Source organism: Larimichthys crocea, chromosome X (assembly GCF_000972845.2).
Source record: "Larimichthys crocea isolate SSNF chromosome X, L_crocea_2.0, whole genome shotgun sequence".
Classification (NCBI taxonomy): Eukaryota; Metazoa; Chordata; class Actinopteri; family Sciaenidae; genus Larimichthys; species Larimichthys crocea.
This window is the reverse complement of record NC_040020.1, coordinates 3656301-3667979: the sequence shown is the minus strand read 5'-3', so window position 1 is coordinate 3667979 and position 11679 is coordinate 3656301. Positions and strand designations below refer to the sequence as shown.

At 38.4% G+C, this 11679-nt stretch overlaps 1 protein-coding gene across 1 annotated transcript; it reads left to right on the top strand.

Annotated features, from left to right (window-relative positions):
* Positions 1-1502: 1502 nt before the first annotated feature.
* On the top strand, positions 1503-7230 carry LOC109137379 (hydroperoxide isomerase ALOXE3). Its single transcript, XM_027283133.1, has 15 exons — positions 1503-1607; positions 1779-1944; positions 2140-2344; positions 2499-2580; positions 2836-2958; positions 3043-3146; positions 3593-3759; positions 3900-4043; positions 4562-4762; positions 4899-4985; positions 5060-5229; positions 5742-5863; positions 6053-6153; positions 6605-6760; positions 6888-7230. Exons 2-15 carry the CDS (start codon positions 1804-1806, stop codon positions 7065-7067), a joined length of 1983 nt encoding a protein of 660 aa, XP_027138934.1. The 5' UTR covers positions 1503-1607; positions 1779-1803; the 3' UTR covers positions 7068-7230.
* Positions 7231-11679: the final 4449 nt, after the last annotated feature.

Sequence of the window (11679 nt, the reverse complement as noted above, 5' to 3'; positions counted from 1 at the left end):
CTTATTACCCTCTAGAACACTGCGCTCTCAGGACCGCTGGGTTTCCTGTGGTTCCTATAGTTTCCAAAAGTAGATTGGGAGCCAGAGCTTTCAGCTATCAAGCTCCTTCTGTGGAACAAAACTACCTTTCTGGTTCGGGAGCCAGACACGGTCAACACCTTTAAGAATAGACTAAGACTTTCCTTTTTGATAAAGCCTATAGTTAGGGCGGCCTAGGTCATCCCTTGGTTAGCTGCCATAGGATTACACTGCCGGGGACCCCACGAGGGTTATGCCTACCAGGCACGGTATGTGTTGAAGAGGCACAATCTCCCTCCGAAAACTTCTCCTCTCTCTCTCTCTCTCTCTCCTATCATCTCTCTATATCTACTCTCTCTCTCTATATTATATATCTATCTCTCTCTATATATATCTCTCTATATTTCTCTATATCTCACTCTCTCTATAATATAATCTATACTCTATATCTCTCCATATCTCTCCATCTGTGGACATGTCTCATAATGCATGTTATCTAACCAACTTCCCCGAGAGTTTCTGTGCTCTGTCGTCCAGCAGGTTCTCGTGGATCGTGGCTGCTGCTGTGATCCTGCATGACGCCCACTACATAATTATTACTGTCATATACTACCATATCTACAGTATTACTGTAATCATTTTTATCATTCATTATAATTCACTGTCATTTTATCAGTCATTGTACAAATGTTTTGTGTTGATTTGTCCTGTACACGTGACATCATTGCACGTCTGTCCGTCCTGGGAGAGGGATCCCTCCTGTGGCTCTTCCTGAGGTTTCTTCCACATTTTTCCCTGTTAAAGGTTTTTTTGGGCAAGTTTTCCTCACTCGAACCGAGGGTCTAAGGACAGAGGGTGTCACTCCCGGTACAGATTGTAAAGGCCCCTGAGGCAAATGTACTTTGTGACTTGTATTATGAGCTCTTTTAGATAAGGTGGTGCCTGACCATGAAGAGCTTTGTAAGTAAGGAGAAGAATTTTAAATTCTATTCTAGATTTAATAGGTAGCCAATGCAAGGAAGCCAAAATGGGAGAGATGTGATCTCTGATCTTGGTTCCTGTCAGAACACGTGCAGCAGCATTCTGAATTAACTGCAAAGTCCTAAGAGACTTATTAGAGCAGCCTGATAACAAAGAGTTACAAGTGAACACTTTTGTTGTTTAACATTTACATCCATTACATATATCAAACAACAGTAATATGTATTGTTGTTTAATGTTGTTTATGTGTTACAATGTGTCCTCATCAGGACTAACCGTCAGGTACACGCTGAAACAGGGAGGGAGCCTCAAATGGTTAATAACTGGGTAGTTGTGTCCTTAGATTAACCTTTAGAAAAACAAAGTCATATCAGGACTGTAGTACAACTGAATGTAAATGATAACAGAATAACACCGGTTGATTCCACCCCTATTCCTTGGATCCTTGCCAAGGTATTGGTGTCATGTCCTCTTACCACATCATTGCAGAAATACTGTAAGCTATAAATTAAGTTGCTGACAGAAGAACGAGTCGCAGACTTTCTACACCAGCTTTCTGAACTGCACCCAAAGGAGTTCATCAAAGAACCTCGATTGCATTAATACAGGTGATAGAGATTCTATATAAAATTTTAGGTTAGCAAAAAATGTTATTTTGTCTTTGATAAGTAAGAAAAGACCTTTTCATCATGATACTGTACTTGTATATACTTTTTTGCACTCATTTAGTGACTGTTAATCAGTGCTGAGAATGATTATTATTATTTTATCCCCTCCAGGATTCTCCAGCTTTACAAAGAGAAAATGGTGGATTATAAAGTGACTGTGTTCACTGGCACCCGTGTCACTGCCACAACTTTAAACAGTGTCTTCATTAAGCTGGTGGGCACGGATGGTGAGAGTGATAGCGAGAAGCTCATCAAAGGGACTACAGTGATAGGAGCAGTAAGTCTGAAATTTTAACTTTAAATTATAACTTTTCTAAATGTATAATACATTTCCTCAACTTAGTTTATATAAGATTGTTAAAATGCAGTTTAGTTATACACTGACTAATTGTGTGCTAATTACTGGGATGTTACAGTGTACTTCTGGGCGATAAAATACACTTTTCTACTTTTTGTCTTATCGTTACTCCAGGTGTCTGATTTTACCATATCCTGCCCTGTCTCCATTGGAGAGCTGGTCCTCATAGAAATACAGAAACAGCGACTCACAGTGTTAACAGGCGATGACTGGTTTCCTGCCAAGGTGGAAGTGCAATCCCCTGAGGGAAATGCTTATACCTTTCCCATCTACCGCTGGATCACTGATAGTGAGGTGCACCGCTTCAGAGAGGGAAAAGGTTTGTGCTGTTCACTGACCACAGAATATAAAGCAATATAAAAAGAAATAAAAGAAAGACGAGCTAGAGCTACAAGGAGGACTGAGTAAATTCATTCTAACATACTGTATACATCAACAACTATAGATGTTCTTGTGGTTCTTCTTCTTTTAAGCTCTGAGAGTCTTCGATGAAACACATCATCTTGGCAAGTACGATCGAGAGCAGGAGTTGAGGAAGCGAGAAGAAGTCTACTGGTGAGAGCTCAGAGGTTATACACATTTAGGCTTCCTGCAACTTCAAAACTAACATGCACCAAACCTCCTACACCTTTGGTTGATTATATTCATGATATATAATGATAATGTAACCACCATATGGCCAGTAACAACAGAATTTTGAATACATGTAAACATTATTACATTATACATTTAGGTTTTGCTTGCATTCCCTTAATTAAAGCCATACAAACACTGGTATCTCACCATTGTGCTCTTCTCTGTCTTTTCCAGCTGGGATGTATATGCAGAGGGAATACCCCACACAATAAAGGCAGATGACCCTCTTTCTCTGCCCCCTGAGGTCCGCTTCTCCTTCAACAAGGAAAAAGAATTTCGCTTGAATCTTTCGACAGGGTGAGGTCTTCAAATTCTGTCTGTCTATGTAACTATCAAAAAGATTGAAGGAATCATAATAAAGCTGTTCTTTTGTTTTTTTAGGGTGACTGAGCTGAGTCTGCAGGGGTACTATGACAACAAGAAGAACTGGGATGATATTGATGACATCGATCATGTGTTCTGGAGCAAACGGACTGCGATATCAGGTACTGTGCTGTCACAATAGTTACAGAATGGAATACTGGATACATATTCAACTGTGTTCATTCAATATTGAAACAATATTCAATTGTATTTCATTATGCTACTTGACTCAGCTACAAATGTACAGCTGAGATAAGATAAATCTTTAGATTTTAGAACAATTAATTGTCAATTGGCTTCTTACTCATTAAACAGGAAAAATGTGACTGAAGGAAATGTTTGTGTATCATCAACATGCAGAAGTTTCCTAATTTTAAGCGTTGCACATGAAAAAATTGTATTTAATTGCATTTAATCAAAACACTGACTGACAAATGACTTTGAAACAATGTCCAATTGTGTCTGTGATTCTTTTGTATAATACATTTCCCATTTTTCTGTTTCACACGCAGGATACAGTGAAGCCAACAACAGTTTTTTTAATGAAGTACAACTGTTCCTTTTTCAGACTATGTCCAGAAACATTGGAAGGAGGATGCTTTTTTCGGCTACCAGTTCTTAAACGGTGTCAACCCTATTTTGATCCGACGTTGTACAGCTCTGCCCGGGAACTTCCCTGTCACTGATGAAATGGTCTCCCTCCATGGTCAGTGTAGCTTGGAGGACGAAATGAAGGTGATTGTCTTGACTTAGATTTGTCTTTGTATTAGAATCATGTAGATTTGGAATTGCATGTTGCACTTACATGTTCATCTATATGTAATTTCCATACTGTATACTGTAAAATCATTTCTTATTTCATAAATCTCACACAGGAAGGCAACATATTCCTGTGTGACTACAAGCGTTTGGATGGAGTGGAACCAAATGTCATCGATGAGAAGAAGCAGTACTTGATGGCTCCCCTTGTCCTTCTCCACAAAACACCTAACGATAAGCTGATGCCAATTGCTATTCAGGTAAGAGTAGCAACATAAATATTTCTAACAATAATATCGTAGTATTAATATTCAAAGTGGAAGATCACCTGCAACAGGAAGATTCTACTACCCAAATGCTAATAATTCATTTTCTCTGCTAGTAAAGGCAGTTCATTTGTTCCTACATGAACATGAAGAGTACAGCCTACTCTACAGCTACCTATCTAAGTTTGACAGGCTCACAGTTTAGTCTGCAAACTCAAGTGATATTATTTTATTTTATCAAACTGTACAATATAAGACACTTACCGTCTTTCAGACAAGGAGTGATCCCTTCCCAAGGAACGGACAAACATACAATACTATAGATGTACAGAGAAGACAAAAATATAAGGAGTAAAAATAGTGCCAAGATTTATGCATAACACTGAGGAGCTGTGAACTGACCTCCACATTGAATGGATATAATATAAATGCAAATTTCAATGGATTTCAATAAATTCTTATTGACCAGTACTGGTAATGGATTGAATGATCTCTCTTGTCCTCTTCTACAGCTGAAGCAGACTCCAGCCGACGACAATCCCATCTTTCTTCCTACTGATGAGTGCAACTGGTTGATGGCCAAGATGTTTGTGAGAAGTGCAGATTTTCATGAGCATCAGTACAATGTTCACCTGCTGCGCACTCATCTGCTGGCTGAAGTGTTTGCAGTGTCACTACTGCGCAATGTGCCCATGGTGCATCCACTGTACAAGGTAACTGCGAGGCAGAATACTGAACTTGCTGTAGTTGTATTTTTTTCATAGAAAGACAATGGTATAGAAGCATCAATATTTCTGACTTTGTTAACAAGTAATAGTTTTACTAAGAGAGTTCCCTCTTTACCCTCAGCTCCTCAAACTTCACACTCGCTACACTATGCATATCAACGTCTTGGCTCGACTTCGTCTAATATCTGAGGGGGGACTTTTATCAGAGGTAACCTAAAGTATTTCTTTTATTTTAATGTCATCTACAATGTCTAACTATATACATATTTGACTGTTCCCTAGATTTCAGCGTGCAGTAGAGAGGGTATGGTCGCATTCCTGAAGAAATCACTGTCCACCATGACCTACAGCTCCCTCTGTATACCAGAAGACATCGCTGAGCGTGGGGTGGAGGCTGTGCCGAACTTCTACTACAGAGATGACGGACTCAGGCTTTGGGCTATCATCCACAGGTATTATAGGCAGTCTCCATTTTTCATTAAGTTTATAATGTATATGATATTGTTACAAAATGATGGATGTTTCAGTGGTATGTACAGTAATTGACATGCTAATGTCTTGAAATAATTAGTTATGGGCATCCCCAAACTTACACATGGAAGGTGTCAAAGTTTCAAAGAAAAACCTTGACAAGCTCTGACAGGTGATATCAGAGTATAATAATTTGTGTTAATGCAAAGATGATTGCATTGGAAAGAGAGAATCTTAAATAAAAGGTTCAACATAGAGTTATGTTATCATCAAACTCTTAGAAGGAATACGCATGTGTCCAAAAATGTGAAACTATCCACTATGCTGTGTGATCACTGTGCTAAATATTTCACTAAATCTTAAAAAGAACAGAGCTGATCATTCTAAAGATATGTCCAATAAATTGTCTTACAATAGAATCTGTTACTACTGCAGTGTGTATGGAAACTGTGTAAGGAATGTATTTTAATGAACTCATCCATATTTGTCAAAGCTTCGTGCAGAAAGTGCTGAGCTACTACTACAAGAATGACGCTGAGGTCCAACAAGACACTGAACTGCAGAAGTGGATTTTGGACATTTTTGAACATGGATTCCTTTCCCAAGCATGCACAGGTTGGCTGTAAAGAGAAGCTTGATCATAATTATGATAAATGTGCAAGTTTGTGTAAGATCATATTAACATAGCACATGAATCAAACTTTATTTGTGTCATCTAAACAACATAGCACATGAATCAAACTTTATTTGTGTCATCTAAACATCTTAAAGTAATGCAGTTTATGTATTTGTTCACATTCTCAGGAATTCCAGAAAGGCTTTCCACCGTAGATGAGTTGGTCAAGTATGTCACCATGGTGATCTACACCTGCTCTGCACAGCATGCTGCAGTGAATGGTGGACAGGTAAATCCTTTTATGCTGTTTTAATGCTATTTTTGTAGAATGGATTGATGAGGCTTTGCAGTTCAGTTTTCTGCATCACAAGTTTAGTTTACTATGTTAGTGTGCAACTCTTTGTAAATTAGCACAAAACGCAAAGTCCATCTGAGACTAGTGTGATCAGTTTTGCAGGTATTTTGATCATAAACCAAAGTGCTGGACAAAACATTTTGCTGGAGATGGCAAATTTAAAAGAAATCTGTCAGAAAGTTTAGACATTTCTCTCAAAACCATTTATGTGAACCCCACCTAAGGTATTAGGATTCATTCTCTGGGGACCATGACTGTCCTCAAATGTTTTTGTTCCAATCTAAATTTTCATGGCAATACATTCAATAGTTTAAAATATTTGGACCAAAGTAGCTGACCGACGGCTTCAAGTATTAATCAGTCATCTGTTATTTTTTCGCTGCAGTATGACTATGGTGCCTGGATGCCCAACACTCCCACCTCCATGCAACTTCCACCAACCACAAAAGGGACAACGATGCTGGGGACAATCCCTAACATTAGCACAACAGTTAAGGGAATGGTGGCCATGTGGCTACTCAGCCAGCCACCTTCTGACTTTGTAAGTGGCCAAGATTTTATAAAACACTACCTAAATCTGATTAATTTTCAAGTTGTGTAAAGTATATTAACATGTCTAAATGTTTGTGGGGGGGAAAATGTTTTTATTGTTTGGTTGATCTCATCAGGTCGCTCTTGGTGATTACCCGGAGGAACATTTCAATGAGGAAGTTCCCTGCGAGGCGATAAAGGATTTCCAACATGAGCTTAAAGTGTTAAGTGCAGCAATCAGAGTAAGAAACACGAGCCTGGAAATCCCATACACATACATGGATCCAACAGAGATGGAAAACAGTGTGTCCATTTGAATGGTGAGACCTTCTGAGCTGCCAAATTCAGCTTCATATTAACAAAAGTGAAAAAAGGAAGAACTGCATGTTTTTAACTGATCTGTGATTGTAAGCAGTCTATTTGATTTAACTGTGGTTAATAAATTGAAATGCATAATAAATTGACTGCTGTAAATTATAATCCACATCTTAAATCTTTTTGGGTCATTAGTGAATTTCCAGGGCCTCTCATTAAAAAACATTATGAATGTAAAATACAAAATGTGCAGCTGCTACATTGAGAAGTTTCCTATAAACATATGTATCTTTCATGACCAAAATGTGACCATCAATTATTTTTTTCTGGGATATTGTATGTTATTATACATCATATTATTATGTAAACATTACTTCAGGATGTCCAAAGTATGGCCCAGGGGCCAATCACGGCCTGCGGTCAGATTTCATGGGGCCCACGGCCCGCATTTGACTGAAGAAAGGCAGAACTTGTTTTTAGATTTATTCACGTCTGATTGGCTTATATTTGGTTACATTGTCATTTTTGAAAAAAAAGACAGAATCATGACACTGAAAATATAATTGTTACAGAACATTTAAAATACTAGTTTAATAATTATTAAAATATAATATATGTAATAATAATTAAAATAATAGTTTGGCCCCCAGGGATCTTCACATTGTCAAATCTGTCCGTCTTTAAAAGAAGTTTGGACACCTCTGCATTATATTATGTGTGTGTTTCATAGCAGCCTTGCATTGATAAACTGAGCTACAGCTTGATCTATATTTGCCACTGGTGCCCTGCGATTTCACAGATGACAACAGGTTCAACCTGTACACATGTGATAGACGTGAACGGGTCTGGAGACGCCGTGGAGAACGTTATGCTGCCTGCAACATCATTCAGCATGACCGGTTTGGTGGTGGATCAGTGATGGTCTGGGGAGGCATAGGACACGCAGACCTCTGCAAGTTAGACAACGGCACCCTGACAACTATTAGGTATCACCATGAAATATTTGGACCCATTGTCAGACCCTATGCTGGTGCAGTGGGTCCTGGGTTCCTCCTGGTGCACGACAATGCCCAGCCTCATATGGCCAGAGTATGCAGGCAGTTCCTAGAGGATGAAGGAATTGATACCATTGACTGGCCCCTATGCTCAACTGACCTAAATCCAGTAGAACACCTCTTGGACATTATGTTTCCGTCCATCATATGCCGTCAGGTTGCACCTCTGACTGCCCAGGAGCTCAGTGATGCCCTGGTCCAGATCTGGGAGGGATACTATTTTTTTTTTTATCAAAATGAGCTACAGACAAATTATGACCAAATAAAATTATCTTTTTATTTGTAGGAAACAATTCTTAGGTGCTTTCTTTACAGAAACTTTAACAGAAGAAGAAGAAACAGTTTGTATTCTTTTATAAAAAAGTGCAACTTACATGGTCATCTTAAACAACAAAATACATGAAAAATATCTCCTTTCTTTAAAAACAATCTCACAAGTAAACTAGTGATAACTGATGTAATGTGCAATTTTCGCTCACGAGATGGCGTAACGTTACTTTGCCTGTCACTGTGGTGGCGGCTAATATGCTGCTGCATGTTGCTCGTGTTGCCGCTATGTCAGCAGTCTCTTGCAATATTTACATGCTGTTTTGGTTTTGTCTGTCCATTTCTCACGGTTATATTTGTGTATATAGGGAAACCAAAATGCTGTCACACAGGTGATTTAAAACTGCTCGGTGCGTCCTCTATTTCAAAGCTGTTTTCTACCGTCGCCATGTCTTCCCTCGTTCTGTGCTCCGTACCTACGTAGTGACGTAAAGTCACGTGATTTGACATCTGACATTAAACAAATGAATCACCAACCAGTGACTTTTTTTAAGATAACGTAACCTATTTCTAATTTTTAAAAAAAGAACATATCCTACTTCTCTCGCATTCGCAAAGCATTGCAACTCATTTTTTCTGTCAACCGGTGTGAATCTGTTGTGAAATGTACTGATTTTTAATCGTGTTACAATGCATCGTTACATCCCTACCCAGGACACCATCCGTCATCTCATTAGGAGCATGCCCTGACATTGTCAGGCATGCATACATGCACGTGGAGGCCATACAAACTACTGAGTACCATTATGAGTTGCTACAAAGAAATTTTGGGCAAAATGGACTAGCCTGCCGCATCATTTTTTTGCTTTGATTTTGGAGACGTCTTTGAATTCAGCCCTCTGTAGGATGATCATTTTTATTTCCATTAATGATGTGGCATTGTGTTCCTTAAATTTTTTTGAGCAGTGTATATTCGTGTGAGAAACTAATATTTGCATTGTTTTCTTGTTTCTAAATCCAATCAATCAAGGGATGCCACTTCTGATTTGTTTAATTTGTGAAGTCTGAAGTAATGTCTTTTGGTAGCTTTATTCTTTGCAAAGACGGTCAAACACTTGAGTTCACACTTGCGATGAAACAACATATGATAAGTTGAACTGAGTCAAACCAGTTCTGTGGTTAGACATAGCAGTACCCCACGCATTAGAATAACAGGCTGCACTTTCCCATTATACAGGTGTACCGCAGGTGGACAGTGACAGTCATTTGTCATTGTTTTAATTAAACTGTCTGTATTAAATTTTAGTACGATGACACCCAACAAGGAAATATGGGTTTTTTTCATCATTCTTTGCATCTTCTTCCTGTAGTTGTGCAAGTTCAGGTATTGTTCATACAGGTCTGATTGGCAAAAAAGACATTGTTGTAGTGAAACCACACTTGTCACCATCTAAGAACACACAAGGAAAAGTAAGAATCCAACACTGTACAACCGGTATCGACACTGGTCCTTTGTTTTAGCTTGCAGTATTATATTTCAGTTTGATGTCTCATTTTGTTCAGAATGTGTCAGAGATGTGCCAAATTAACTTTATGTTAATCTTTGAGTCTGTAGTTAGTGGTGTTTTGGATTGCAGTGTGTTGTATTGGAAAGTGTATCTACAGTAATTACAGCGAGTATGACCATATACACAAAAAGGTAGCACTCTTATTGTACTAACAGTGAGCGCATAAACATATAGTGTTAGGCCCTTATACAGAGAAAAGTTTTTGCATTAACTGGAGGCAAGTTCTTTTTCTTTTATGCAAAATCATTTGCTCTCTCTCTCAAACTCACATTTCATATTTGTCTTTTGTCTTCTCTGACATTGACGACTTGCCTGACACACTTTTTGTAATGCATTATACATATTACATCAAGGTGTTTCTTAATTGTTGAAGGGCTGTGCTATAACGGATATATGCAATTCCCGGAGGGAAAAAAAGTACCTGTAATAACCTGTCTTTTTTTTGTTTGTTTCCTGTTCTACCTAGTTTGGTCAAGGAAAATTTCCAACGGGTTTGTATCCTGGATGGATGGATCAACAAGCTGAAGCCAACTGTCTCAAAACGAACTGCTATGTGTTGTCGTAGCTTTGCACTGATAAATTGAGCTTTCTGTGACCAATATAACTATCTTAATGTATGTCAGCCTGTCTTTTCTGAGCAGTTGATGTAAGGAACTCGGTGGTGTTTTATTAGCTACGCCTGCATGATCTAAAGCAATCCAATACAACTGCTCTGCCATCAAGTCTACTTTTTGACACTGTTACAGGGTGTCCCTGGGGTATTAAAAAGTATTAAAAGGTAGTAAATCAACTGAAAATTAAGGCCCTTAAATAGTATCAAAATGTATTAGATGTCTGATTGTGAGATTGTTGTTTTTTAAGAATAGCTTGTGATTTGTTGTAAGTTTGTTTGATAAAAGTTTGCCAGGGTTGATTACATAGAACAGTAGACTTATTTTCCATAGCGCACAGCCATAGGATTGTTCTATGTAGTTCATTAATTTGAGTTCTCCATCGCTATTTCCGTCATTTAGAGTTCATAGAGGCCATTTATGAGATCAATCCATGTTTAAGGCCGGGACCTAAACACGGAGCATCTGCGCTTAAGTTTAGCAGTTTAACTAGCGTGGACTTGTCACAGAGCTGTGACGTCATTTTGAGACTGGGTTTGTAAAGTTAAGTCAACATGTGAAAACACATCTGACACAGAGAGTCTCCTGTTGTTGCTTCATATGTGAAACAACGACTCTACTCTGTCCGGATCGTGTAAAAAATCCATTAACATGGTTACGGGAACGCCCTGAAACTTTGTAATGATTCTCAATAAGAAGTTTGTGCTTAGTATGATGGTACAATATCATGAATATAGCCTCACCCTGAGCCTAAAAACATGTACTGAAAAGTTCTGTACATGGTTGATTGCTGGAGTAAAACTTAAACAAGCTTTGCACAAAAAAGTTTGATTTCATAGACTGAAAATAACATTTAAAAGACAAAAAAGAAAAAAATAGAACAGGTGTTCACAAGCATCCTCCTGTAAAACACTGTTGGTCAAGTATACTTGATGTCTTCATTAGAGAACATGGTTATGTGTGGAGTGGTGCTGAATTCTTATGCATTGTGTCATTTCTTTAGCAGATGTCAAGTAGCGTAACTCAAATTATGTAGTTGGATCTATCTACAGTGTTCAGTTGACAACTTAATGGGAGAGCAGCCATTAATATCAAATTAATTTCTGTGCTGCT